Below are 27,674 nucleotides of genomic sequence, written 5' to 3' on the forward strand. Positions count from 1 at the left end.
CATTAGCAAATTTCACGAAATAAAAGAAATCTTAACCCTCTGTACCCTAACAGGAGAAAATGATTAGGACAGTGAGGGAGATGTTAGTCAAACGCAAGGAAACCATCTGCGCACACAGAAAGAGAGAGAGGACAACTAATGAGGCATTTGCTTTAAGTAGGGGAAAAAAGCTTGATAACATGGGGCTGGCTATATCAAGCTGAGAGTATGGTTACAAATGCTTAAAATGTTCAGAAGGAACGTTTATTTTAGGGAAAAAAAGTTACTTTCTTGAAGCTTCTCTCTGAAAACTTAAAGAAAAATCAATAAGGAAAGGACAAGGTATGGATAAATCTTTCAGAGTGTGGCAGGAACATCGCCTGTGGCAACAATTCATACCGTGCAGTGATTCTGCTGCTGCAGCAGAGTGGGCACATCTCCTCCGATGGGCATCTGCTTCGCCAGCTCCTCATCCTTCATGCAGATCCACCTCCACAGCTCCTCCAAAAGGCCCAGCAGTCGAGACCAGCGCTCAGCACTCACCTCCAGATGTGCTCTGCCAAGATGAAGCATCCACTTAAACTAGTACCACCAGATCCCTGTGACAGTATCGCAGTAAATCCTTTCAAACTGTACTCCTTACTTTACACTTTATTCTATACATGCGCACATATTACGGTCTCAAATTTGTTATTCTCTTAAATTATAGCGTTTAAATCACATAGTAAGGTTCAACAACTTTTAAATTCTTCCTGCTACATTCTAGCTATGACTGTATTTCAACACGTAAAAAGACATATCCTTACAAAACCCTGTAAAAACCAGATTGCTAACCACTCAAAAAGAGGTCGCTGGCCTTCTGGAGTGGACGTTATTTGAAGAAGGTGGATGCAGTTGGCTGCTAACGGTGTGGGTGGCAGCTTGAGTGCAATGTGTGTTGATAATCACTTATTTTTCTCTTCTCCTCTGGGCAAAATGTATCTGAACACGGTGTACAGAGACCTCCTAATGCCACTTACCGAGTTAGCCTTAATTACACATGTACTGCAATTAAGGCATAATGGCCTGCATGCAATCATCATACCGTATCCCATCTCCCACACGCACGCACACACACGCACATGTACACACACACACACACAGTTTTCTTGCTGTCTATTTCCCCCGTTCTATCCTTTCTGTGCAATGCTTCAGCTTGACTAAGTCCCATTTCTCCCACTAAAATAAACCATTATAAATTCAGAATCATTTCATCATTTGTATTGATATCCCAACCTCACTTTGTTCTCCTGGCATGGCTTTATTCACCCTCCCCTCTTCCTCTTTGAACATCTCCATCTGGCCCTGTCACCTTCACTTCTGCCTTCACTTTCTTCACCGTCCGCGTCCCTACTCATCACCAATCTTTTTTATTTATGCCAAGGTTGTGGCTGACGAGGCACTACGTGTGTGAAGTTTATGTCCTACCGTGGTTGCTCTCGGGTATTTTTTGTGCTATACGTCATCCCTCTGCTTCACGATGGACATGCAGAAAACAGGAGGCAGTGTAAGGCTGTTATAAACAACTCAAATGAATATTTCCTAAAATACTGTATGCAAATGAATATTTTCATATACGAAGAATGTTTTTAAATCATGACTACAATAGGAGCAACCTTGAGACCAATTTCAATCATGCAATCAGAAAAATCAATCCATCTCTCTCTTTTTTGTTTTTAAATTAAAGTACCACCTGAATTCCCCCCAAAATGGGACACTTCAAATTTAAAACATGCACAAATTTCTTGAATATTCATCAGCTTCAACTTCTTGCCTTCGGGATTGCATGTGTAGCAGCCCAAAGTTGGGCTGACTGCTGCAAGTCAGTCAAAGAACTACCTTCACTTCTCTGAAACTGCAGTACCAATCACAAAGAAATAGGATGACAAAAGCTCAACGAGCTATAAATTGGTTGCTGCAGGATGTTCTGTCGTAGTGTCAATAGCGCAGAGAGAGGCACGATGCAAACAGACAGCACCACTGTTTTGTGGCTATCCTGCATCGACCTGACATTTTATTCTGCAGTATTTGATGCTGTAAACGGTCACATCACATATAAAAATATCACGCAGTAGCTATTGTTCTTCCTCCTCCAAAATTTCTAAAGCATTTTAAGAAAACAACATTGGCAGCAGCCTGGGATGGAGGCTGTGATGCATAAGAGTAATGACTGAATTAATGAGCTTGTTTCTGGAATGAGTAGATTACTGAGTTAAGTCTGACCCGCCTGATGTAGTTACTGTGTAGAAGCCTGGTGTAATTTGTGTAAAATAATCAAAGTAGACACTATGGACACTGTGTTTAAAGGCGCAGTGTTTAGGATTTTCACTGAGTACAAAGCAGGTCCAAATGCAGACCATTTTACTGACATTGTTATTTCATTTTTAAATAAAAGCATTTTCTGATTGGATTGTTTTCATTTATCAACTTCCTGGGCTCCAGAATTCCACATGTTGGGGAAAAGGAAATTTTCTGATCAGGAAATAGCACATCTCCCAATGCACTACATTTAATAGTTAATCAAAACTTCTGCAATGTTATGACACACTAGCTGATTAAAAAAAGGAGTACACTCAAGCTGAGACCTACTTGAACCATTGCCTTGAGACCTTATGCCAAGATATCTTTTTTCTTCCAAGTTTGAGAGCAGCAAAAAGGCAAAAAACTGCAATCTGACATCCATGACCCAAAAGACTCGAGAAAGCAAAAGTTAACAAGTTAAGTTGAGAGCTTTTACTGACCTGATGTTGGCAGATTTGGTCTTCAGGTCGCTCCATCGTTGATTCATGTCATCCAGCCTGTGCTGGAGGAACACGGCCTCCTCTGAGCTGCCCAGCGCTTTAACCATCTTCGACTTGTTCCCGTCGACGCTCTTGTAGATGTCATTGTGGGCATCGATCTCAGCCTGGATGTCCTAAAAATACGAACAGAGAACATGGTTTTATCAGCGGAAAATTAAAGTACAGTCAAGGGCAGCAATATAGTAGTTTCACATCATTCTTATCACAAAAAATGGATGAGACAGCTGACTACAAGTGAACCTAAAATTTCTTCGGATTGTGTCACAAAGACTTTTCTTGAGGGACATCACAGCGTACTGCAAACAAATTTACCAGAGGGCAGAAAAGTTTATATTTTCTGGAATATCCTCAAGGTACTTTGACTAAAAAGATTTGAACTTCTATCCTTTTGCCGACTTGGAAGGCCCACGCCATCCAGAAGCAAGTTCCCGAGCAATATCAGCCTTCATATTAATGCTGGACCACCATTACATTACACCAGGTCTGAATGACAGCAAGAATTTCTCATTTTATGCTGGTATAAAGTTCTAATGCACTGCAGTGTGACTCAAAAATGCTCTGTGTATGGATGTGTGTATGTTTACAGGACCAAATTCAATATTATGATGAAGCAAGATTTTGTGCGTCTGTGTTCTTAACTCAGTGGCTCTATTACAGAACCCCATCTCAAAGGGCATGTGTGAACGTCTGTGTGTGAGGGTTAAACCACAAGGGGCGCTGACGCAAGCAGAGGATCCTGTCAAATGTTTTATTTTTAGATGTATAAAACTGTTCCGTGTTCTTCTCTCGCGCACTCTCTCTACTGGGACTCCCCTCAGTTCAACCTTTTTCAACTGCACATAAAGAAAAGACTCCAAAGAATACCATGTGTGTAAGTGTAACACTGCTTGGAGCACAGAGGTGTGCAAATGGGGCAAAATTGCTGTAGCTAATAAAAGTGTAATAAGACATATAGCCTACAACAGTGCAGGAACGTAAAATAATACAAGACATGGTGTATAAAATTACACATCTTCAGCAGCTTAAGTAGTTAATTGTGTATCATTTGCACTGGAAATGTAATATTTTACATTTATTCTAATTATAAAAACACAGGAAAATCTTGGAAAAGGCCATTGTTGCGGAATTGCTTTCCTATCCTCTGCATCACTATAATAACTGTGTGCAGTAATGGAAATGGTCTGTACTGCCATTAATGTGCTACTACACTAACTAGAGCCTAACGGATACACGGATCACCCCGTGCTAATTTTGGCCTATTACAGATGAATTAATGAACATATCTTCAAAATGTTTCTAGATATGAAACTTTTTAATATTACACTATTATATTTGTAAATTATACATCATAACTGAGCAGTTAAGCAATGTATTTGTGTTAAGTTTCTCACTGGTTTGTCAAAAATGATTAGGGATTTGGCAATGTCCCCCATTGTTCCATCATCCTGCCGTTCCCCAGTGAGTAGGGAATGGGCACAGAAACCTGGTATTAAACAGGCTCTGGAGCGAAATTATTAAAAGATTAGAGTATTAGTAACCTACAACATTATTGGAATTGGTTTCGGTACTGGATTGCTTAAGAAAAAAGAATGCAGTCATATTCTAGTTTCATTTTTCCTGCCCAGTTTCCTTAATAATTTGCTATTCAATATCCTGAAGATAACTCCTCTCGCTCGACTTGACTGAAGTCTGTTGTAGACACGGACAGCTGGAAACACAGGTTCAGAACCCATTTCATACTTCCTTGAAGCTCACCTCAAGTCCACCATCTGGGATGCAAGTCCAGTTGGGGTGGGTGTAATGTAAATTCTCAGGATGAGTCCGCGGTCACAAAAAAAAAAAAAAAAGAAAAGAAAAGAAAAAAGACAGGTACTCCCCATTTACCAACAAAATTTGCATCACTTGAACCCAAGCGGCTGCAGAAAGTATAATCAAGGCTTAACAGGAATAACTATCCGGCCATTGTGTCTCCAGCTGTCCGTGTCTGTGTCAGCAACAGAGTATAAACAAGGCTTCAGGCGCACACATCATGCACACATCCACAGACTCTGGTCTTAGTGAGGACTGAGGAGAAAATGAAACTCTCCAAAGTGATGGATTCACTTGGCCAGAGTCGACACTTACAGTACACTCATTGCCACAAGTGCAACAGGTCAAAACATGAGTAGCGTGTGAAAACATTGAATGAAAGTCCATCACACTAAGGTGAAAAAATGAAGAGTTTTCAACTGTCCAACTACCATGACCTACATGTAGCGATGCCAAGTGTGTGCATTTTTTGTACACAGAAAAAATCCACTGACAAAAATCAGCCGTGGTTCCAAATACACACTCCAATATAAACAGAGGGAAGACGCTGAATGGGTATAAACAATACAGGAGACTCAGAGTGGATGTATGTTAGACGAGTATGAAAAGACATGACCTGTGTATATGTTTTGAATAGTTTATAGTAGAGTTTAAATACTCTGCAAAGTGCGCTGATGAAAAACAAAAAATACATTTCAAAAAGTAAATTTCAGCCACAGTGCGACCAGACTGCACATGAAACGGCTACACCTGTGGCAATATGCCGCAGTTAGTTAATGCCAATGGGCATTTCACTGAAGGCCGAAGCAAATGCCTCTGCTGTGATCTGCAAGGATAATGATCCACTGCATTTTTTTTAAGGCACAAATAAAATCCTTCTTAAAGGTTACAGAAGAAAGAAGGAAAGCCAGGGAGAGACGGGCAGAGGGAGAGGATATGGAGATAAAGACAGAAAGAAAGAGTAACACCAAGAATAAAAGACAGAGACACATTTGGCTTCTGAGCCAGCTGGCTGTGTTTCAAGTCATTACCCAAGTGCTTCCCTTATATTTTCCTTTAGCGCTTCTACTTCCAGTGGAAATAGTTTGCACACACTAGCACATTCACATATAACACAGAAAGCATACATTGAACGGACATACAACGGCACATATATTCATTTACAAAAACCCCCTTTTAGGGTGCATTTCAACTAATGAAAGACTGCTTGCAGCCAGAGGATTGTATATGTTGATGTATAAGTGTAGCGACGGATCATTTTCTCCCTCTCGTCAACACAGACATACCCAAACACACACATAAAAAACCATTTGTATGCCACAGGTCACCATGAGAGTAACCACCGGCCTGTGTTTACTTTTCTTCTATGTTTTATTTATGAATTATTGACTAAAAATGGACCATTTTAGGTCCTGGCAAAGGACCTCAAATATGCCTCCTCTCCTCGATCTATAAATTCGCACTCACCATACACACAAACACTGATTTATGTGCGAGTGGGAAGAAAAGCAGCAGAAAGGTTAATGGTTCTGGATCTCATGCACACTGTAATGAGTGATAGAGATTTGCTGGCTGTGAGCTTGTTGGAGCTGGAGAAGCGATTCGACCGAGTCTCCCTGGAAACTGAAGCAACAACTACTGCTTAAAGCTTTATGAAGGATAAAAGCATTAAACATGCTGTTAAGCTATGGCTGAAGGGCAAAAAGAACAAAACACCCAGACGTGCTCGCCAATCGGTGAAACTCTCACCTAAAGGAACTTGTTTACATTAACAAAACAACAATGACCCTTACTTGGCTAAGCCATGTTAGCCTTTAGATCTTAATAAAGCAATTAGCGTAAAGGTCCGCTTTGACAAATGATGCTGATTTCATGGCTGTGGGTCTCATTCTATACTAATTCGCTCTCTGCACAGTATCGTCTCTCAGAACCATTCATTCCACTTTAATGAGTCCAATAAGGACTGCTTAGACTTCATAAAGCTGACTAAATTTGGACCACAACAACAAAGATAGGGGGAAAAGAAGAATGAAAGATGGTTGTGTTTGTACTGATCGTTTGCATCATTCAAAAACTAAAAGAAGTCAAGCTATGACAGAACAGACTTATAATATACCTTTTCAAACTTTCTGAGCAGCTCCTGCAAGCTGAAGTTGAAACCAATCATTCTGACTCCTCCTACTCCCTTGTGTCCCTACATCTTCTCTACTTTCATACAGATGAAAGGATGTTTCAGGTTTAGAGCAAGTAGACAAGTCCTCCAGTGGTTATGGTCAAAACCAGAACATTCAAGGTCAGCGTTCAGATCAATAATAAATCCAGAATTTGAAGAATCTCGAATCTGGCAACTGAAAAACCCAGCTCTTGCAAAAAATCCAGACACAAAAGGGTCAAAACCAGGTTGCAATCCCAAAACAGGCAATTTACACACCCCTTGGCAGCATTCGAACATGCATGCCGGTGCGTGTGCTCGCCTAATCCCGCCAAATGTTGGTAGCATCCTCCTTTGAAAGGCAGCCAGACTGCATAGGGAAGGTGACAGTTACCCTGCAGTCATGCTTCAGAGCTGAGACAAGGATTTAGGGACAAGTGGTGCCACTGGAGGTTTGACAGAGTAGCAGCTGTAGGCTGATTGTTGAGTTCCTCGGGCCAGGAATGGAGCACCTAAACCGCGACAGAAATCCGACAAATCTTGGGTGGAGGTCTGCAAAGTGGAGATAACGGTTTGTGTCTTGAGGGACGACTGGTGTGGTTGAGGACAGGTCTGCGCTCTCCTTCGGGTTTGCTTTGCTTTCCTTCTACCACTTCCCTTCAAAGTATGAAGGAAGCTTTGTTCACCGTGTCCAGTAGTCCAACCCTGGGCAGGGCCGGGACGTTTGCTCTCAATTAGTTAAATAAAAAGCACTTTCTCTCATCCAGTCTCACACACACCAAGAGGAGAGACCACAGCAGACGGAGGCATGTGATTTACCCTTGCTAAAGGTAACTTGGGCTCAAAGAGACAGAGTCCCCCTCAGCGTCCGACTTGCTACCAGCCCCAGTTTGGTCGCTCTATGACACCCTCCTAATCACTGCCATGACTGGGCCACTTAGTCAAAGAATGCCGCCTTCTTTTTGTTGGAGCCACATGTTCGCAGAGAGCTGCCTCGAGGTTCTGCGTCTAGATCCTGAACAGCGAGTCTGACACTTTGGCCCCTCTTTTGAGTTGGAGCTCTGCCGGTTATCCCCTTGTCTCTTGGGAAGGTGAAAGAGATGAGCGGGACCTATTTGCCATTCCGTCCTCTCTCCCTCTTCGAGAAGAAGAAACTTTTTAAAAAGTTACCTGAATTCTCCAGCTCTCTGCTTGATTTTTTAGCGGGGGGCGGGGGTCATACAAACTCCATAGCTGGTATCCCCATTCCTCTCTCTTCCTCTGTTGCTCTTTCTTTCTGGCCACTAGCCTCGCTCTATCACACAGCTGTTTATTATTTTAATCAGTATCCTCCCTTTCCCCTCCTCTCCCTACCTCTCTCTCTTTCTCTCTCCCCCCTAAACCCATTCAACACACTACACACCCACTTCCTGAGGCCTGCATGGGCATAGAGCTAGGCAGTCCATGAGAAAAGTAAGGCTTTCTGCCAAGAAAGAAAATACAGACCAGAATTCAGTAGAAGCAAAATAAAAAGTGGATAAAAGGAAAAAAAAAAGAGATGTCAGTGAGAAAATGGGCAGAGAGGAAGAATATTAATAGAAGAAAGGATGTCTGTGAGGGTTAAGAGAGAAAGCGAGGGGAGAGGGCCAACAGTGCAGGTGGAATCTTCTACCCGTCTGGTGCAAAAGGGATGAAAACGTGGATGTTTTGTTCATAGATGAGAAAAAGGAAAGTAATGGGAATTTGGGATGGTGGGGTGTCAGGACAGGGGCCGATATAATCTGCTCCACAAAGAACCTTTTTCATTTCTTATGTATTTTAATCAGTGAACAGCACCTTTCCTTGACAGCCCTTATTCAAATTACTAGAACTACCCAACTACTAAAGGCCGTTACTGTTCAGATCCCACAATTTGAATATCATCACTCTGCAGAGGACTGAATTAAGTGAGGCCTGAAATTCCTACTATAGTGTAAAGGCTAAATGCTTTGAAGAGGCTCGGATAGGAGCTGTGTTATATAGGGCTATGTTAAAGAGGTGCAAGCATTAAAATTGATTCCATATATTAAACCTGTGTGTGAGTGTGGAAGTGATAGCCTGACTCCTCGAGTGTGTGCTGGCATTTTGAACAGCAGGGTAGACATGTGGTGTGCATCAAAGACATGCAGACAGATGGCTGTCAAGTGAGGGGGAAGAAAAAATACAATACAACCTTGCATATTCATAAGACAAAGACTTTGAAGTGCACTTAGCTAATTAAAAATATTTACATACTCGAGGCCATTAAATCGCACTTGTGAGTTATGCTGACAAATATATGCCGTTTGAGGGGTTTCTAGTGAAAGATGTAAAATTAACTGCAGCGAATTGGTACATTTGACAAGCATAACTAATTCAACAATGGGTGGAAGCTGGGAGAAAAGAAGAAAAAAAACGCTAAAACTTGTTTGATGATTTTGGCTCACCGAGGCTTTTAATGCTTTAACTTTGTGCAATCAACTTAAGGAGTGCGGTTTACAAAAGCAGACATTTATTAAGAATGCAAAAACAGAGATGGATGAAGCCTAAAGCGAGGCACGTCGGGGTTAATGTTGGGCTACATTACTAAAGTAAGCGGATTAGAACCATTACAGGGGTAAGAATGTAACGCTTCTAATCCCTCGGGCGAAAAGAGGAGAGGAAAGAAAAATAAAGTTCAGTGAATGAGCAAAGAGTAACACAAACTTACGGAGTAATAACATGAAGGTGAGCAAAGCAGAGAAAATGCGAGGAAAGGCAAAAAAAGGATTTAGAAAAAACCCCGTAATAGATTCCCAAACGTTTCCAACTTTTGCTTAAAGAAAAAAAGAATGGGAAAAAAAAAAAACTCGAAGCACTTAACTGTAAACTAAAAGATTTATATTTGATAAAATAAGCTGAGTGAGTCAGAAATTAAATATTACAGTGCACACGCCATATGTCTCAAATCCTGTTTTTTCTTCCGCATAAGCTTTAGTTGTTATACTTTTACTTTTTTACTTTCACAACCAAGCGAAGGATTTTATTTTTTTCTAACAGTTTACATATTATTCAATATGTGTTAAAAGGCCAAAGAGAATTAGTGTTTTACCATATTTAACCAGTGATGAGTGATGTAGTCCGCTTATCACTGAGGACCGAGTATTTACGGCCTTAGAGAACTCTTCATATCTTGGTACGTTGAGATCACACACTCCAGCAGCAAAGAGAACAAACACTGAATGTCAAAAGTTTGAGTAGTGCAGATTTTTACCAGGGATCGGATCGTCAGAGCTTCCACTCAATTGACAATGTACCAAACCCTTACAGCACTTCCTGCAGGTGGTGGCCCCATAGGAGGGCAGACCCCATGTAGCTCTCAGGCTAAGACACCCAGCCTTGAGCCAATGCCAGACTGGGACCCTGGTAACCCTCTCCCAGGGTGAACTGGTCCCTTGTCTGGTCTCTTTGTCGTCATATGGGTTTTCTGAATTTGTTTTGCCCCTCGCCGACCACATCGAATGAATCTAGTTGAGGTGGTTCAGGCATCTGACTAGGGTGGGCCTCCTCCACCTCCAAGATGATGTATTTTCAGGATGTCCAACCAGATGATGCCCCTGGGGCAGACTCAGGACATGCTGTACCAACTATATCGCTCAGCTGACTTAGAAACACCTTGATGTTCCCTGGATGAGGTAGAGGTGGCAGTGAGGGACGGCAAGGAATGAGTTTCCCTGCTTAGACTGCTGTCCGACTGATTGGGAGGGATGAATCAGGATGGATATATGGATGCTTTTATCTCTCTTTAATGCATTTTTGGAATGTGAAGGTGATTCATGTAGGTTTATACCAACTTTTTCCATGTGACTGATTTGTTGTTTTATACGTTTAAAAAAAAAAAAAAAAAGTACATTTTGTGTGTTATTCTTGAGTGTGTCATGATTATACGTACACAAAGTTTCACAGATGGCTAAGTGTTTGCTTATTTCTAAATTTCTAAACTGTTTTTTTCCACAAAGACTTCAGTTGAAAATGGAAAAAAAATATTGAAAAACCAATTTCTAAAGCTTTCTAAAATTACGCCAACGCGTCATCAAAGATTTAAGACAAAAGAAAGAACCTATACAGAAATATCTGGACCAAAGGAACTATAAATATTAGGACAGGAATGACAAATCCAAAGCATATTTAATCAAAATTATCCAACAAAAACCTCGTCTCAATATCTACACAGAAGACCACCGAAAAGGATATGAAAGCGTTAAAGAGCAACTGCTGAAGGACAGGAGACAGAAGCAGGGCAATTTACCATCTCGGATGATGTCAAGAGGGAGCCGGGGCCATATTGTCCAAATAAAGATTGTGATCCTGTGATATGGTTGCCAAACAGAGCAAATGAATAAACACAAATGTGGGCACGTAAACCAAAACACACAAGCACACACAACGCAATTCTAACAGCAGACCCATCCACCAGTAACCATTCCCTGTCAGATCAGTTAAAATTCACACAAACCTATCTAATCCAGGCTCTGTCTTTACAATGTGCAGCATCTGCTGAAAAATCAATGCAGCTGCAGCATTCCACTATAATTCGCAGCCTCTTAAATTCACATCTAGTGAAGTCACTTCCTGTGCCTCGGGTTATCACTGACACTCCTCTTCCTGTTAGGAGGGCAGCAGCCCTTTGGGGAGATCTGAGCCCTGAAGAGAGATAGAGTGTGTGTGTGTGTGCGTATGCGTGTGTGTATCTGTGCGTAAAGCGGGCAAAGTGAGTGCGTCTTCGTTGTGGCTCATTTGGCAGTATAACAAATGTGTCAAGTTTTGGAACAAAGTGTTGTGGGTGTGCACAGATGAAAGAACTCTTGCAGTATTTTAAAGTACTCTGCTTTCAGATGTGTAAACCCTTCTCATCGAACAAATGTGCAATTGTGCAGCAGAAATAGTTCTGTAAACTTGAAGGCCACTTCTCGAACTCGTTTAGGCTTAAATTTCTCAGAGAATACGATCGCAGAGTTGACAGCAGTTTCAGCTATCGAATTCTGCACCGTACTTAGTAAACACAAGGTTAATGCGGCTCCCAATGTGACTACTGTGAAGGAGCGTGAATAAAAAGACTGGCAGATAAAAGAAGAATAACCAACATAAGAATGATGACATTGTTGCATCACATGCTCTTATTATACAGAGTCTCTTCCAAGAAAACAATTATCTGGCGTATCTGCTCACAGAAGTTATATATGGGCTACACTTACAAGCTGACAAAGTAATAAAGCATGTTCCGGCTAACACGCACATTAAAAAGCCACAATCCGACATTCAATTGACAGCTAACCTTCAGTGATGTGACAGAGCTGCCATTAGAGAAGACAACTGGAGTCAAAGGTCATGGAGAAGAATAATAACTTATTCTGGGGATTCAATAATAGCAGACACTCTACATAGCCATCGTAATAACCAAGAAAAAAAGGACATCCTGAAATTCGTATGCAAGCTCCTTAACACAGGGAGTGGAAATTGATTAGAAGAGCCTGTGTGCTGTTACCTGGTAATCAGCTATTGATTGTGGAGAGGCTTTTTGTCTTGCAGTGTGTCTACAAGACTCTTGGGAGATGACCTGAAGATTGAGGTAAAATGCAGTGGTTCTTAGATGCTAATCTTGTGCCTCCGGGGTTGTGTGTCCAACGAGTGTGCCTCTTTCCTGGTGTCTGATTAACAATTAAAAGCCATCCTTGTCTCGTGGTAGGTCAGATCATTTAAAATGTGACCAGCAAGTAGTAGAAAATGTTTATTTTCGATTAACAGCAACTTAATATACCGCCCGCATTGCCATAAAGACTAAGCAGCAAGGCAGACATCAAACAAATCAAATAAACGGTAATAGCATTGTTCCCTGTAAGCCACTTGTGCATTTTAAATCTAACAAGGTGAAGGCAAGCTTGCAACAAACAATAAAAATAAAATACAGAGTAGTAATTGTACAACAGAATATGTCAATAGCTTCTAGGTGTGTGTTGGCTACACAGTATTAAAAGACAAAAACAAGGTCTGACTGTTTTATGTCAGTAAGATTATAGTTCTAGTACAGTTTAACTAAAGCAGAGGTCTCACTTATTAATAGAAATCAATGAATCCTTGGATAGCAGACCTTTGGAAGTAAAATAATGAACAAGAAGTCATTGAATTGTGAGCACTATTAACTTACTCAATTTATTGGATTAAAAAAAAAAAAAAAAAAGGGGTTTTATCACCCTGCTTTTCCCTAGCATTCAAAGGCTTCTCCCTCTCCATCCTTCCTTTTCATCACTATTTTCCTCCAGCGGCCCATCTCTTTTACTTTATCTCCACTCTTGGCCACTATTTGAAGTGAAGCCATCTAGGTAAAGGCATCTAGGAACAGAAGATCTTGACCTTTGTGGGTGGTCTGCCAGCAAGTCACCGCATCATATCACAACAGAAATTATTTTTAAAAGGAAGAAGAAGAAGAAAGTCGATGTGACGTGATTGCTTCTGAGGCGGCTGTCGCCTCCACGGCGGGCTGCCGGAGAAATACGCTTTGAACATGAGCCTGACACCTGCTGTGTTTGGTGGGGAGGAAAGAGGCCTCAGAAGGTTAGGTGACTGGACCAATTAGTGTGCTCCAATAATGAACAGTAGGAGACCACTGTGTGAAGGACTGTCCTGTGGCGCTATGGAGCCGGTGTCAAAACAGTGGGTGAGTACAGGTTATAAGTAGGCAATGAAAGTGTAATGGTAGAAAAGCGAGAACAAAAATATTGTGTTATGCAATGAGCCCACTAACATACATTCAAATTACATCTCAAACACATTGATATTCTCAAAGAAAATGAAAAGCATTATGATAATGGCTTAAAAGCAGCACATTGTCACACTCTGTGGGGCTGGCCTGGAGCAACAAACCACACAAGAAAGGAACTGATGGATAAAGGAAATGGTGATGATGATAAATTATTGCATACTTATGTCGATGAAGGAAGAGAAAGTTGGAAAACAATCAGCAAATGCTTTAATATCAAAAGAATGGAAGAATGAGAGCGCCTTGAAGAAAGCAAGAACAGAGACAAATGTGCACAAAGTGACACATTTAGCAACAAAGGCATGAAGGGAATAATTTGTTTTCACCAGAGAAAATAGACACATGAATAATGGGTAGTGTGGGAAAGCCTGCCTTCATATCCTCCACCTTAAAATAAAAACATTATCGAGTTTCTGGTAACAGTCTTAAAAATTTACTTGGCGATTCTTTACTTTTCAGTGAATTGCATAATTACGCAGATCAACACTACCTCCTACTCACCCTCTCACACCATCCTCGCCAAGCAAACCAACTGCTATACATATTGTTTTTAAGAGAAAGAAAATCGCCGACATTTGCTTCATATAACAGTTGTGCCTCGCTTTTTTCAGCCATCAACTTCAAATATTATCGACGACTAAAGAAAACACCCTTCAAAGATACTCAATCTTTAGACAGTGAACTCATAGAAACTGCCTGATTCTTCACATATTGTTTACAATTGCCTTTTTATTGAAGTTTGAAACACGGCATTCAGCTTTGGTGTGACATTTACTTTCCCATCTGTCTGAAGCTATTTTATTTAGAGCCCACATCGTTCAGTGAAGAGGAAGGATTTCCAAATTGGGGTGGCCGAGCTGGTTGGCGTCCAGCTTTGAGGCTGCACAGAAAACAATTTGACAGCTTCTGTGTATCTTCAAATAACTGATGCATCGATCATACGGATAGCCAAGCTAGGATTTCAAAATGATGTCAGTGTAAGAATTAGAGCTTCATTACAGTAAGAAAAAAAAAAAAGGATCAATAACCACAATCCATTCTCTACTCCAAATTTAATGACAACACTGTCATCAACCACTGAAACAGCAAACAGGGAACAAGAACAGAGTTGATGATTGATGTTGCACATTTCCATGAAATCTCACGGTGTAGGGGTCTAACCGCCTACAGACACAGTTCCTGTCTAACCCCTCGGGGATGAACTGCTGGGTGGGACTCACAACAGAGCTTCAGTTCAGAGGAAAGATAAGACCACAGAGTTTCCAAAGGCCAAACCCTACACCGTACAGCCGTGAAATTTCATGAGAAACAAAAAACACCACAGATTTCCATTTGATTAACTCCTGAACATGTTTATGAAAAAGCACCATAAAGGGATAAAAACCTACACACACCAGCCTTCAAGCATCTATACGTAACAAAGTGGTACATCCACTTTCTGTAGATTTTCTAAAATAAAATAATTCAGCTAGATGCCTTCTTATTGTTTTGTATTGGAGAAGACATGAGTGATAATTAACACCACAAAGAAAGAGCTTAAACTTCAGATTTAAAAAAAAAGAAAAAAGGAAATGTCAAGAAGGAGAATAATTCAACAAGGGAATTGGATTTTTGAAAGTATTTCAGCCAAGCTACATAATGAATGTTTGGCCTGGCAGCAAAGATGCTAATAAGAACCTCCACCCCCCAAAACACTGACAAAAATCCTGGGAGGCAAGAAGTCGGTGTCCAATAAAAGAGCGAAAATGGGGATAAAACCATAAATATGTAATAATACATCCTGCATATGGTGCTGGAAACTGAAGCGGTGAAGTCTTTCCACAGCCTCTGAGCATCCAAACAGACTGATATTTTTGCATAACTGCTCTGACAAGCGCTGTAAAAGTTTGCGGCTCAGCAAAAATACGCCCAACCTTTCATTCTCTTACAACTCCTTACTGCGTGTACTTCCTGGTTTTGTAAGTCACACCCTAGTGAGATTTAAACAAATACTAAGATTTCTTTGCAAAAACACTATTAGACCCGTGTCAAGTTGAAAACAAAAATGGAAGTGTTTACTGAATACAAAATAAGACGCGAGTCAAAAAAACCTGTGCCGAGGATATAAAGGCCCCGCGGAGGAAGCGATGACACTGACATAGTGGGCGCCTAAGTGTATGATGAGTTCTTTTTATTGCAATGCAGTTTTCTGGTTATACAGCCTGTGGGCTCCCTCTACACCCCGGCTTCTCCATCCTACCCCTTCATATAAACTTTTCATCCCATTTCTTGGCCATATTTATCTTTCTCCACTGCTCCTGTTAACTCCAACTCCTCTTTTTTATCCTCCTTCTCAACCTCTATCTCCTACTTTCAGAACCTTTGTTCCACCCTATTTATCTTTTTATTTTCTGTCATCTCCACCTCCTAGTTAGTTTACTGCCCAGGGGAGGTGAGTGAGATATCCAACCCCCACAAGCCGGCCTCTTGCTGAGCTCCCATCACCACAACAACAGGCCGGGCTGATGGTTGGCTTATTACTTCCTGGAATGTTTACTGTAGGGAAGCTGTCTCAGTCCGCATCATTGACGCGTCTTCTGTCGTGCTGTGCTAAATTACTTTACCCATCACTCAAGCATGACTCTGTCTGGAGTCCCTGCCTTCATTTGTCTTCTTCCCTTCCATAAATTGCCTACTGTCCTAACAGTCACTACATGTTGCTATTTCAGACCACGAGTCAGGAACCATTTGCTGCTGCTAGACTGAAATGACTTGTTTGATGGTGTGTAATCCTCCGTGCCCTGATATCCAGTTTACCCATCGGATTTAAGGAAGATCTGACTCTGTGTCATCTCAGCAGGGGCAAGTTTTTTACCCTGGTTTAAACAGCTTCAATTGTCATGTACATGCCTGAAGTTTAATATTCCGTCTCCCACCGAGACTCCATTACAAGTTGTGATGAATGCCGTCAGCATACAGCAGCAACTTTACTTACTTAAGACGTCCTGCACAGTGCAACAACTTAATATAAGCTGTGGACTCAATTTTCGTCCCACGGATGAGCACTGAGCCACTTTTTACGCTCCGCTGGGTACAAGGTGAAAATAAAAGAACTAAAAAAAATGAGTGCGTTCTGTGACCGCATGGTTTTTCACCCAAACTTCTTCATCTCCAGAGACACATGGATCTTTTCCATCAGTGACAAAAGCAATATTCTGCAGTCAACCACAAAGATCTTATTCCTAACTGAATAACCTTTCCCCCCCCTCATTTTCTCTCATCTCACTGACATTTCCCTGTTGACTTTCACATGATCAATGATTTGTCTCTTCATGGCTTTATCAAGCTTCTCTCCAGGGATCGGGTCCAGTTCTAAGCTATAAAGCCAGGACATCACACGTCTCCAACCCTACATGTGCTGCTGCTCACCCCAGAGGATGAATAAGGACCACTATAAGAAACTTTTAAGCAAGTGCAATTCTGCTAGAGTTTGAGAGAAATCAGCTGCCAACGCCAGATAACTTTGAGGCTCTGCTGTCACTAGTGTCATTCGGCAGTTTTTTGCACTCTGAACAGTGATGTCAACCAGCAACAAGCAAAAAAACACTGCATTCAAAAGTTAAGTATGAGCAAGGATCTGAAAAGTTTAACCAGCTGCCCAAATACTTCAAATATATCACAATGCATCAGCGCTCCTTAAACGAAAACTCAACTGCACAGCTTCCTTCTGTCTGACTGACATACAGGGTCATGCAGAGACAACTGTCAGCAGATTACACGCTTTACTGCTTCACATAATACTTAACAATAATCCCAACCAATAACTCGTCACACTAATAAGCTACACATTCGGCTCCAAAGACAACTTCTTCCTGCTACTAATGAGACATATTCTGTCAGACGATAACTGAGGCGCAAACCGAATTCTAAGGATTTACTGAGCTGGAATAACATCCTAACCTCAGTGCTGTTTTGTATTTGATGCCCCCTGAAACAGAAAAATAACCACTTGGATAGTCCAATCGAGGGGAGGAGAAGAACATGCAGTAATTTAGGCAAACTGCAGACCATCTGGGGCACTGAGATTATTTAACCAAAAATAGAGTGGCAGGAAAGGTATCATCAGTCCGACAACCAGTAGGTTTTTCACTGCGTTAGAGGAAGCAGAAGTAACAAAGTGCTGTTTAAACTAAAGATCAATGTGGGAATCAAGACATCAAGACCGTGAAACCAGACAGCCTGCCGATGGCTACCTTTATTCTTCAACACGTTCTGCATTCTCTTGCAAACATTCTTGTAATTTCTTTAAGTAGGCTCCAGGAATAGTTCTAAAGGCTTCTTGAAGGACATTCAAAGCTCTTCTTTGAATGTTTCCTGCCTTTTGCTTTGTTCCCTGTCAAGATGATCCCACACTCCTTAAATATTGTTACGGGCTGGGCTATGGGGAGGCCAATCTATGACTGATAGAAAAACACACAATGGAACACTATCTGGGTGTGGTTTAACTGCACTTCGTTGGGAATCCCTGTCATGCTAAAAAATGAAACTGTTGCTAATCAAACGCTTTCCTGACGGTATTGCATGGTGGATCAAAATCTGATGGTACTGCTGTCATTCCTCTCTGATCTTTTAACAAAAAATACTCCAAATAGAACTCTCGGGTCAGCTGATAAGTTCCTTCTGATTGTCTCTAGTAGCAGGCTAAACCACAGAGGAGACCAGGCCTTTGCGATTGCTGCGCCCAAACCTTGGAACAGTCTGTCTCTTCAGGATCAGGATCAGTCCAAAACTTGCCATCTTTAAAACCCTTTTACTCACTAGCTTTTAATTGTGACTGAGTTTTTGTTTTGTGCTTTGTGTGTGTTTGTTCTACTTTTTAAACTATGTACAGCACTTTGCTTAACTTCTGTTGTTTTTAAATGTGCTTATAGATTTATTGATTGATTGATACTGTTCTGCTTTCATAATTCCATCAATTTCAACAAGTTCCCCAACCCCAATTGCTGAAATGCAGCCCCAAACCATGAGAGCACCTCCGCTGTGTTTTACAGATGGATGCAGACACTCATTGTTGTACCTCTCGCCTAACCTCCTCCATGACTCAAACCAAAAAAAATAAATTAATTAAAAATTAGATAACCTCTGCACTATTTAAGACTGGCTGCCATCAATTTAAGTTTTGAATTTTGTACTTCCCTTCCTTAAGGAATGTGTTTTTGACAGCCAACGTTCCCCTGAGACCATTTCTGGTGAGGCTTTATCGAACAGCAGATCAACTGAAGGACCAAATGCATCTCTCAGGTCCTCTGTCAGGCTTTTGCTTCATCTGCTGTAGATATTTTTAGGTCAGTCAGCCATTTTTACTTTTGTCCTTCAATTGTCAAATGTCTTTAAGAATACACTGCACACAATGTTGATATGTTTTCAGCTTATAACTCTTTGGGAGTCACCCTGTCAGTGCATACTATTTCATGGCAATTTTATCTATTTTATGGGAACATATAATGTTTTTGCAACAGGCTGCTAATAAAGTGCTAAAAAGATGCCATTCATTGCTTTCCTAAGTTGTCTGTTATGTGAAAATGCTCAGGTACAAGGACTGGACTGAAGAGGAGAGAAAAAGCAGCCAATGTCTAAAGAAAAACTCAAAGATTTCAGAAAGAAGATGGTGATAAAGTCTGGCTCTTGGAAGCAAAATATAAAGAGATGAGAGGTGACTCAAGACTTCTGCACAGTATTATACATGAAGTTAACTTTTAATGGGTCAAACGGTTGTCTCTCGGCACATCACGCTGATGTGACATTGTTTCAGGGAACTAAAAACTGAAAGCCATTAATTGCTGCTGCTCTTTGATCTCCCATAACAAACTACATGGAAGTCACACACTCTATTCTGTGCGCTTTTATCATTCCTTTCACTGACATTTCATGACACTCACAAACACACACAAAGCGCACACAGTTTATCACGTCCCTACTGATGGGACCGGGGATGATATGATAAAACTCAATCTCTCACTATTTCCTGTCGAAACAGGGTCACTTTAGGATGAACGACAGTACAGACACCCATGTAGTGGATGTTAGATGAATATGGGAGCATGAATGCATTTATTACCAGGGTCGCTCAAGTAAATAGCCGTAATGCACCATGCCACTATTATGAAGGAACATCATGTTCCATGTTATGTGGTCGTCTCCACAGAACTCCTCCTGTGAAAAACACAAAGCCAATAAGAGTGACAGCTTATGGAGCCCCGCAGGGGACATGGGAGAAAAAAAAATTAAGACGGTTTATAGTTAGCGCTAGTCGCAAGTAGCAATGGCATTGATGTGGCTTCAATATAGCGGATATGGGCCGTGCGATTTGCAACAGCCCACACCCAATCAGCACATCTTTGTTCAGTAGTAAGTTTAAAACCAGTGTAAAGTGTCAAATTTATTTATTTATTTTCGAAATATTGGCAGACTTTAAATGAGCTCTCTAGAGGACATGCATTGTTTGACAGGGCCAATTATAGAGGATTTGTCTAGTCTGTGTGTAGGCCCAAAAAGATTGATTGGGGTACACAAATCTGTTCTGTATGTTACTCGGCTTTTACTGAGAAGTCACTAAACCCCCCCTTAAGATCAATCAAATAGAAAAGTTTGCTCTCTTGCCCCGACAAAGTTTGTGCCGATCCGATCACAACACCATATGACAGAAAAGAAAGGAAACGGAAGCCCTTCTAACTTTGTTTTTCTGCATGCATTACACTAATGTGTCCTCACTGAGGAAATCAGGGCAGATGTAATCTGCTTTCAGTCAAATATATGTAGAGAGGACATGGTGACACAGCTCTGAACTTGTACTCACAAGTACACCAGAGGGTTATTCAAATGAATCCATGCGAGGGACAGGGGAGGTGGGGGAGATCAAAAAGACAGCGGCGGCCCTGAAAAAAGACTGACATTTCCTTTTTGCCTTGATTCGTACAGAGGGAAATCGTTTTCAGCCTGTGCGAAAATATACACATCCCCCAGTCTGATCTGTCTGCGCCTTTTCTCTTCCCCTGACTTTCTAGCTGATCAAACAAAACCCAGGCTCTCTACAGTGGCGTCGTAAGACGAGCTAGAGTCTTCAGAGCAAAGAAAACTCAATTAGTCTAATTAGATGGAAAGACACAAACAATCAGCGTGCAACAGCAAGACAGAGAGAGGTGTGCTAAAAGAAAAACACCGTGTGCCTTTTGCAGCGGGTCTGTGTGAGAGGGTGAATGTCTGGGAGTGTGTGACTGCACGAGCACGTCGCTGAAACACTGTTGGATGTGTGTGCTAAACCTAAAAGAAGTTAATGAACAAACAACAACTGCTTCCATCGCTGAGGAGCAGGAGCACGACGAGTGGGAGGAAAATGAGCAAGATGAGGAGAAAAGGATAGGAAGACTACTTGTGCTCATCTGGGCCTCTGTGGTGTGTGCGAGCTGTGCCTCAGTACTTCAAATGAAGATGGGAGAGTGTAGGTAGGGCGGGAACAGTGACACACACACACACAGATAGGGCCAGCCCCGTGGAGGCTCCGGCGCACGTTTCTCAAGCAGCACTGAAGGAGGCACAAATGTTATGTAAGTATGCCTTGTGACTTCAAAGCCACAGATGGATGCATGTTAAACATCCTTCTGCCTTCCCAGGGAGATCTGTCTGAGTCATGCAGGGTCATAAGATGAGCCAAGGACATGACAAAGTGAGACCAACCATATTACATCTAAAGTTATAGGAGAGTAATGAGTTAGTCAGCATTACTGTCACAAGTGTGCAAAATCACAAAGCGGGGACTTTGGGAATCAATCAGATGACCACACAGAGAGAACGTGTTAATAAGATACCTTCAGAAAAATGAGAGGCTAAATCAGCCTAAATGAAATATGACTCACTGGCCATCCAGTGTCTTCAAATTTAACTTTACTGGAGAAACCAGCATGTTTCATATTTACACTTGTGCACATAACTCATCACTTTGGGTCGATGTTCTTGGTCAGTTTCCCAGATTCCGCTAGGAAACAATCTGCTAATAGGTGCACCAGGGGCAAACTTTTTAATCATTATTGCATCTGAAAAAAATATTGATTTTCTGTTACTGCTCGACTGTCAAGCAGCGTGCGAGTGTTTACAGGAAGTACATTTATTTAGTCCCGAGTAAAACGCGGCTTGACAAATAGAACAAACGAGAAAGTTAGAAATGTGTTAACAGAAGGACTAAGAGGCTACAATTTAAAAACAAACAAACAAAAAAACATGATTAACAAGACTTTAAGAAACTGAAATTACACAGGCTAACACAAAATGACAATCTGGAATAAAACCAACTAAAGCCAAATTAGCGAGTGAAAAAAGCCGAAGAAGCGTATTCAAAATCGAACCAAATTCCCAATTCGCAGGAGCCCCATTGGGCAAAATTCCCAATCGCAATTTTAAATACCTAAAAGCCAAAGTTCGATTTTCTATCCTGCTGATAAATTAGAGTTTCCGCTTCGTCATAATAGCAGCTCTTTGCTGAGCAGCAGAGCCAGACGAGGATTAAGAAAAACAGATAAACAGTGATAAACATGGAAAAGAGGGGGCTGATATCAATGTTCCCTCAGATTTCCTTTTTTGTGATGAGTATTTGCAGACACACGCATATATCTGCGCGCACACACACTTATACTCTCTTCTTTTTAATCTGTAAGTGGTGCCTTTGATCTGCCTCGATGAGGAAACGCATATTCAAAGGCAGCGAGAGCGGGAGATGAAAGGCCTTTCCAATTATGGTGAAGTAAAGCGACTCCCGAAATATGCAGCTGTTCATAAACACTTGTACACATTAGTTTGATACGCTGCGAAAAGTCCATACGCTAACATATTTACAGCTCTGCGGAGGTAACAGATCATTTTGAATACATAAATTAATCCTGCTAATCATTCAAACAGAGAGAGGGCATAACCTGACAGATAATTACAACAAAACACATCAACGGCAAAGAAAAATAAGACAAAACTGTTAGAATAGAGCTGTAAGGATGCAAATAAGGTCATTAGAAATACAACACAGAAATAATTTGTTAATAAACTAGACGACAACCAGGTGATTCTGTGACTAACTCAAGTGTCTTATATTCTAAAAACCTACTGACAGTATTTTGGATTTTCAGTCTGTAGTGTACCATTGTACAGTCTATACACATTGTCTATATTTATTCATCACAGCAACTATAATCCTCTAGTCACTCTGTAATCTCCTTCATTAGGCTCCATCCTACCAAGCAATCAATTACCAGGACAGACTTAATGATATAAACAAACTCTCAAGTGAAAAGCTGAATAAAAAAAGATACAACAGTGTAACTAAACGACTTTTTAAGAGTATTGTATGTAGTTAGCTTTCTATTGGTGGCATGGCACCAATTTTATGCTCAATCTGAATGGATTGTTCTTTGGATGAATGGATTTCTGTGGATTACTTGTTAGCTTGTCATCAATTTCATGGTTTGTTTCAAAGGCTTGTCTAATCACAAGGCTTCTGATATTACAGCTTTAACATGCAGATGCTTGAAGTGGAGCAAAAAGCTGACACGCCAAAAGCAGATGACTCTGCTCTATATTTAAAGTTCATTTTGCAGCTGGTAATGCAGAAGTGATATAACAAATTACCGATGCGGCACGTAACACATCATGTTCAACAGAATTTATTTTACTTTAACTGTAAATAGCATCTGACACGCACCAAGACTGTTAATCTGCAGTCATGCATTGCATTTCCATGAGGGCTGCTGTTAAAAACAACAATACTGATGTACCAATGCAAGGCACATTAGTGCAGCATGTTAGCGTGCTAGGTTTTTTATTTAGCATGTTAAAGGGACAGCTGGCGCTTATATAAATATGACGGTTTTGCAGACATGTGTAAGCTTTGGGCAAATTAAATTTAAGACATAATAAAGGCACTATATAAAAATTAAAAAAGGATCCACAAATATATTACACATCATCCTGAGGGAGACATGAATATACACAACAAAAATAAAGTTACATATTTTACAGCCGGCTGAAGAGTTTGCATGCTCTCCCTGTGCCTCTGTGGGTTTTCTCCGAGTACTCCAGCTTCCTTCCACTGTACAAAGACATGAGTGGGGTTTAGGTTAGCTGGTCAATGAATGGTCATCTGTCTCTCCGAGTCAGCCCCGTGACAGCCCGGTAATCTGTCCAGGTCGTACCCCTGCCTCTCGCCCTATGACCACCGCCCTCATGACCCTGAATTGGATAAGTGGAAGAAAATGGATGGCTGCATGAAAACAATGACATGTTGGTGGCGGCAAGTAGTCAGAAGTCCCTATGGATCATGTTCCCTTTCCATCAGTCCAACATGTATTGTATGTGTTGTACCTCGTTTCGCTCCTACTGGGAACAAAATTTATAAACACTTCATTTTTGGGACCAATTTTGATGGCAGCTCACTCACTCTAGTTTGGACTTAACTGGTGGACCAACAAAATAAAAAAGGAAATTAAACTGCTTAACTGGTTTGTAGTTGTTATACTCAAGGCACTCAAGACTTTCCATTTCTTTCAATTGGTTAAAAAAAAAAAAAAAAAGTCCAAAAATGAATTAACCTTTCATATCAAACATCCTCTGCTACAATCATGCTAAACCTTTTAACGGCAAACATACTAATGCATCAGTGCTTAATGTGGGTCATTTTAAGTGGCAGTAATAAATGTCTGGGATAAGTCGGAGATGACCGCCGAGATCCATTTTAATGTGTGCCCCATTTGCATGTATTTTGTGCTTTAGGCTATAACTGGTGTCAGCTGCTGCTCACCTTTTGATACCCAATTAACCCTCCTCTGACCTCGTGTACTTTTAGCGGCTGTGTTAAGAAAAAGAAAAAGAAAAGAGCACGACTGATTGAAACCAGGAAAAAAAAAAAAGTTTAATTTTTGTTTGTTGGCTTTTTGTTGAAAATTTGGTAGGAGAAAACAGAAGTCGGCCGCGGGGAAGATGAGAAATAATAACTTCGTTCCAACAAACAAAAACAGGAACAAAGTAAAAGTCTAAAGCACTGAAGCTGCAGTGATTGCAACAGACCTGTGAAATTCATTTCATCATACTCCTAATCAGCGCAGTAAATGGAAGAGAGAGGTCCAGATATACCGAGTGACACGAGGTAATTACTCATCTGTAGGAGGTCTCCCAGAGTCTGCTATTGCTGAGCAAATGAAAGTGTTTGACTGCACGTTACGTAAAACAGATTTATAACGTGACGTGTTAATTAAAACTCAGGCCATACTGGTCTGTAGCGCAATTACAGAGGCTCTTCAGAAGTCAATTCATTCACTCAGCACATAGTTCCTTGCAGCACAACCACTCTTCTCGCAACTGTGTAATGCATATTAGCATATGCGTGTTTCGGTTTGGCAGCATTAAAAATAAATAAATAATAATAATACACTTTCCCTTTTTTAATGAAGCCTGAACTGCTGAGCTGTTCTCTCTGTCGATAACAGCCTCAGTAATTGAAGTTAGGATGTGGCTGAGATCCGATTTTCAAGGCTGAAAAATAATAAAATAATAACATGCTTTGAAGAATCCAGGACACCCTGGTGATAGATGTTTACCATCACAATCTTCCAAACACACTCAGACACTTTTGAAATTTAGTGATGGCCTTGACAGAGTTGGCTTAATGCAGACAAAACAGTAGGTGCAAAAATACGTTACTGAAAGTGGAAAAAGGAAAAACACAACTTGGTTACTATTGACTTCAAAGCTATACTCACTTTATCTGATTAAAGGAAAGTGGATTATATTTTTTTAAACCAAAATTGATGTTCCAATTCTCAGCAGTTATTTATTTTTCTATTTTCTTTTTATTTACTATTCTTCCCCCCCATCCAAGACTGTGATCAAACCCATTTGGAGTCTGATGCCGTGATGCAGTTTAAGGTCCATGTTTCTCTAATAAACCGTTTAACCCTGAGGAGGATCGCTGCGATGCAGTAATGGGCTTGACTTAAAGCCCAATCTCTAAATCACATTGCAAGAAAACGCTCAGAAATCACACGCCTAGTCATTGACCATTTTCTCCGCTTTGTGCACTTCTCCCTGACGGAGCACACTTTAGACGCATTAGGATGCTCCGAGGTTTTAATACTGACAAGACACTAATAGCAGCCCATAATGAGAGCTCATGCTCCATCACGGACGAACACGCAGTCAAGCACGCGGCCCGCAGACAAATGTACCAACTGCAGTGGTCAAGAGTAATGGCTAGTGTTGCGGAGCTTCTCATCCAGGGTAGCCAGTATTGATTCAAACTCGAAAGAGATGCTTTAAAAGCTTTAGGACAAGTGCAGTGAAGCTCCTCTCACTCTCCCTCAGCTTGTTTACTTGTTTTGGGTTTTTTTTTTATTTACATACTGTGGCCCTGCAGAGGCAATTCACCACTGCAGCAAACATCTCAAGTCCTCATTTCTACCTGCAGAAACATATTTCAAAGAAAGCTAAAGATAAGCCATTAGGCAGCGTCTACTTTGTGCAATGCCATCATTAGCATAGTGTGCTGCTACTTTTAATTTGTCTTAAAGCCTCCCAAAACATGTTTTTTTCCAGTGATTCAAATCTGCTTTATTTTCAATAATTAACTGAACAATGCAGCGTCATCTTCAATCCATCAACATCAAAACAACAAGCATTTGAACATTTTTTTGCATAAAATAATTGCATTTTATCCATTTGGTCTCAAATAGAGTTTACATTTGAATAGTCTGAACACAGGTTTAGTCAACAGAAGAGACACACGAACCATAAGTGTTGGTTTGCGCTCACAGAGTTCAAGTCAAATCAAAGTGTAAACTAGTTTCATTTATTACCAGATGTGTTTTTTTAAATCCAAGATATATCTCCAGAAATTCTCCATCAGGTTTGACTGATCTGAAAATATGAAAATCAGCAAGTCGACAAGTCACCCGCTATCAGAAAAATGCAACACATCATGCTATCATAAAGGTCATCTCATAAAACTAGACTGCATCAATAAAGCCAAATGTCACCGAAAGGCAGCATGACAAACAATCCACATGACCCAACCTTCAGTATCAATGAAAAATGAGAGCTACACAGACTGTAAGACAATATATAACAGAGTCTATTCAGATTTTCTCTCATTGATAGAACAATTACAACAACAACCTGTAAGTCAGACACCTCAGTGAAATAGCTAGAAGATGAGCACTTGATGAAAGTCATCAGAGCAGCCAAAAAAGGTGAAGAAAAAAAAAAAACTACAAGCGAGAGAAGGAAATTGGTCTTTTCTTGCACTTTAGGTTTGCATACACTGTTATATATTCTATGATAGGAACGCAGCAACAATGAGTTGTGCTTTTTGTGGACAAAATGAGCTTTTGACGGATACAGACTGTGACTGATCAAAAAACTTCAACCTAAAAAGCGGGGGGGAATATCGAGTTATTCTCACAAACATTTTTCTACCAATGAGTCTGATTTCGAGATCAAAGCATTCTTGGACCATTAGTAACTGGGAAAGAAATTTTTTATGCACGCATAAAAAGAAAGAGGAACATTTCGAAGTCAATGCAGACGGCACAAAGGAAATCACACGTTTAGTAAAGAACACGATGTAAATGCAAAGAAAATAAGCAAATCTCATTTATAAGAAGGAGTTTGTTAAAAAAAAAAACTATTTAAAAGAAAAAGTAAAGTCCAAGTTTTTAAGCCTACAATCCATTTATCTCTAAAGCACACTGTGCGTAAAGCCATTTAAGCGACTGGTTTACATAATAGAACTCTAGCTTTGGTGAATCATCGATATTATGGCCTGAAACAACTTCGTCATTACAAAGAAAGCAGACACTTATAAATGTCAGCTGAGCATTAACAAGGCACTCGGTGCACTCTACCCACTGACAGACCGAGAGAGTGAGGCGGACGCTGGAGAGATTATAAAACAAAAAGATGGAAATAGAGCGTGTGACGTCTTAACTGAACAGCCAGTCAGCATTAGATCAACAAGCGCCAGCCAGCACCTCCAGCGTTAGATCAATTTATCAATCCAGTCTGCTTTGTGTAGAAAAAAGTAGAAAGTGTG

At 40.7% G+C, this 27,674-nt stretch overlaps 1 protein-coding gene across 5 annotated transcripts in view; it reads right to left on the minus strand.

Annotated features, from left to right (window-relative positions):
* utrn (utrophin) overlaps positions 1–27,674 on the minus strand; it is a gene marked incomplete at its 3' end in the record, with an annotated part of 195,649 nt that overhangs the window by 75,953 nt on the left and 92,022 nt on the right. For all 5 annotated transcript variants that reach the window (XM_080883910.1, XM_080883912.1, XM_080883909.1 and 2 more), the window contains 2 exons: positions 2,760–2,932; positions 379–535 (listed from right to left, as the gene is read on the minus strand). In XM_080883910.1, coding sequence (XP_080740036.1) covers positions 379–535; positions 2,760–2,932 — 330 coding nt within the window. The remainder of the gene's footprint in view (positions 1–378; positions 536–2,759; positions 2,933–27,674) is intronic.

The sequence above is a fragment of the Rhamphochromis sp. 'chilingali' genome, assembly GCF_963969265.1.
Source record: "Rhamphochromis sp. 'chilingali' genome assembly, chromosome: 5".
NCBI lineage: Eukaryota > Metazoa > Chordata > Actinopteri > Cichliformes > Cichlidae > Rhamphochromis > Rhamphochromis sp. 'chilingali'.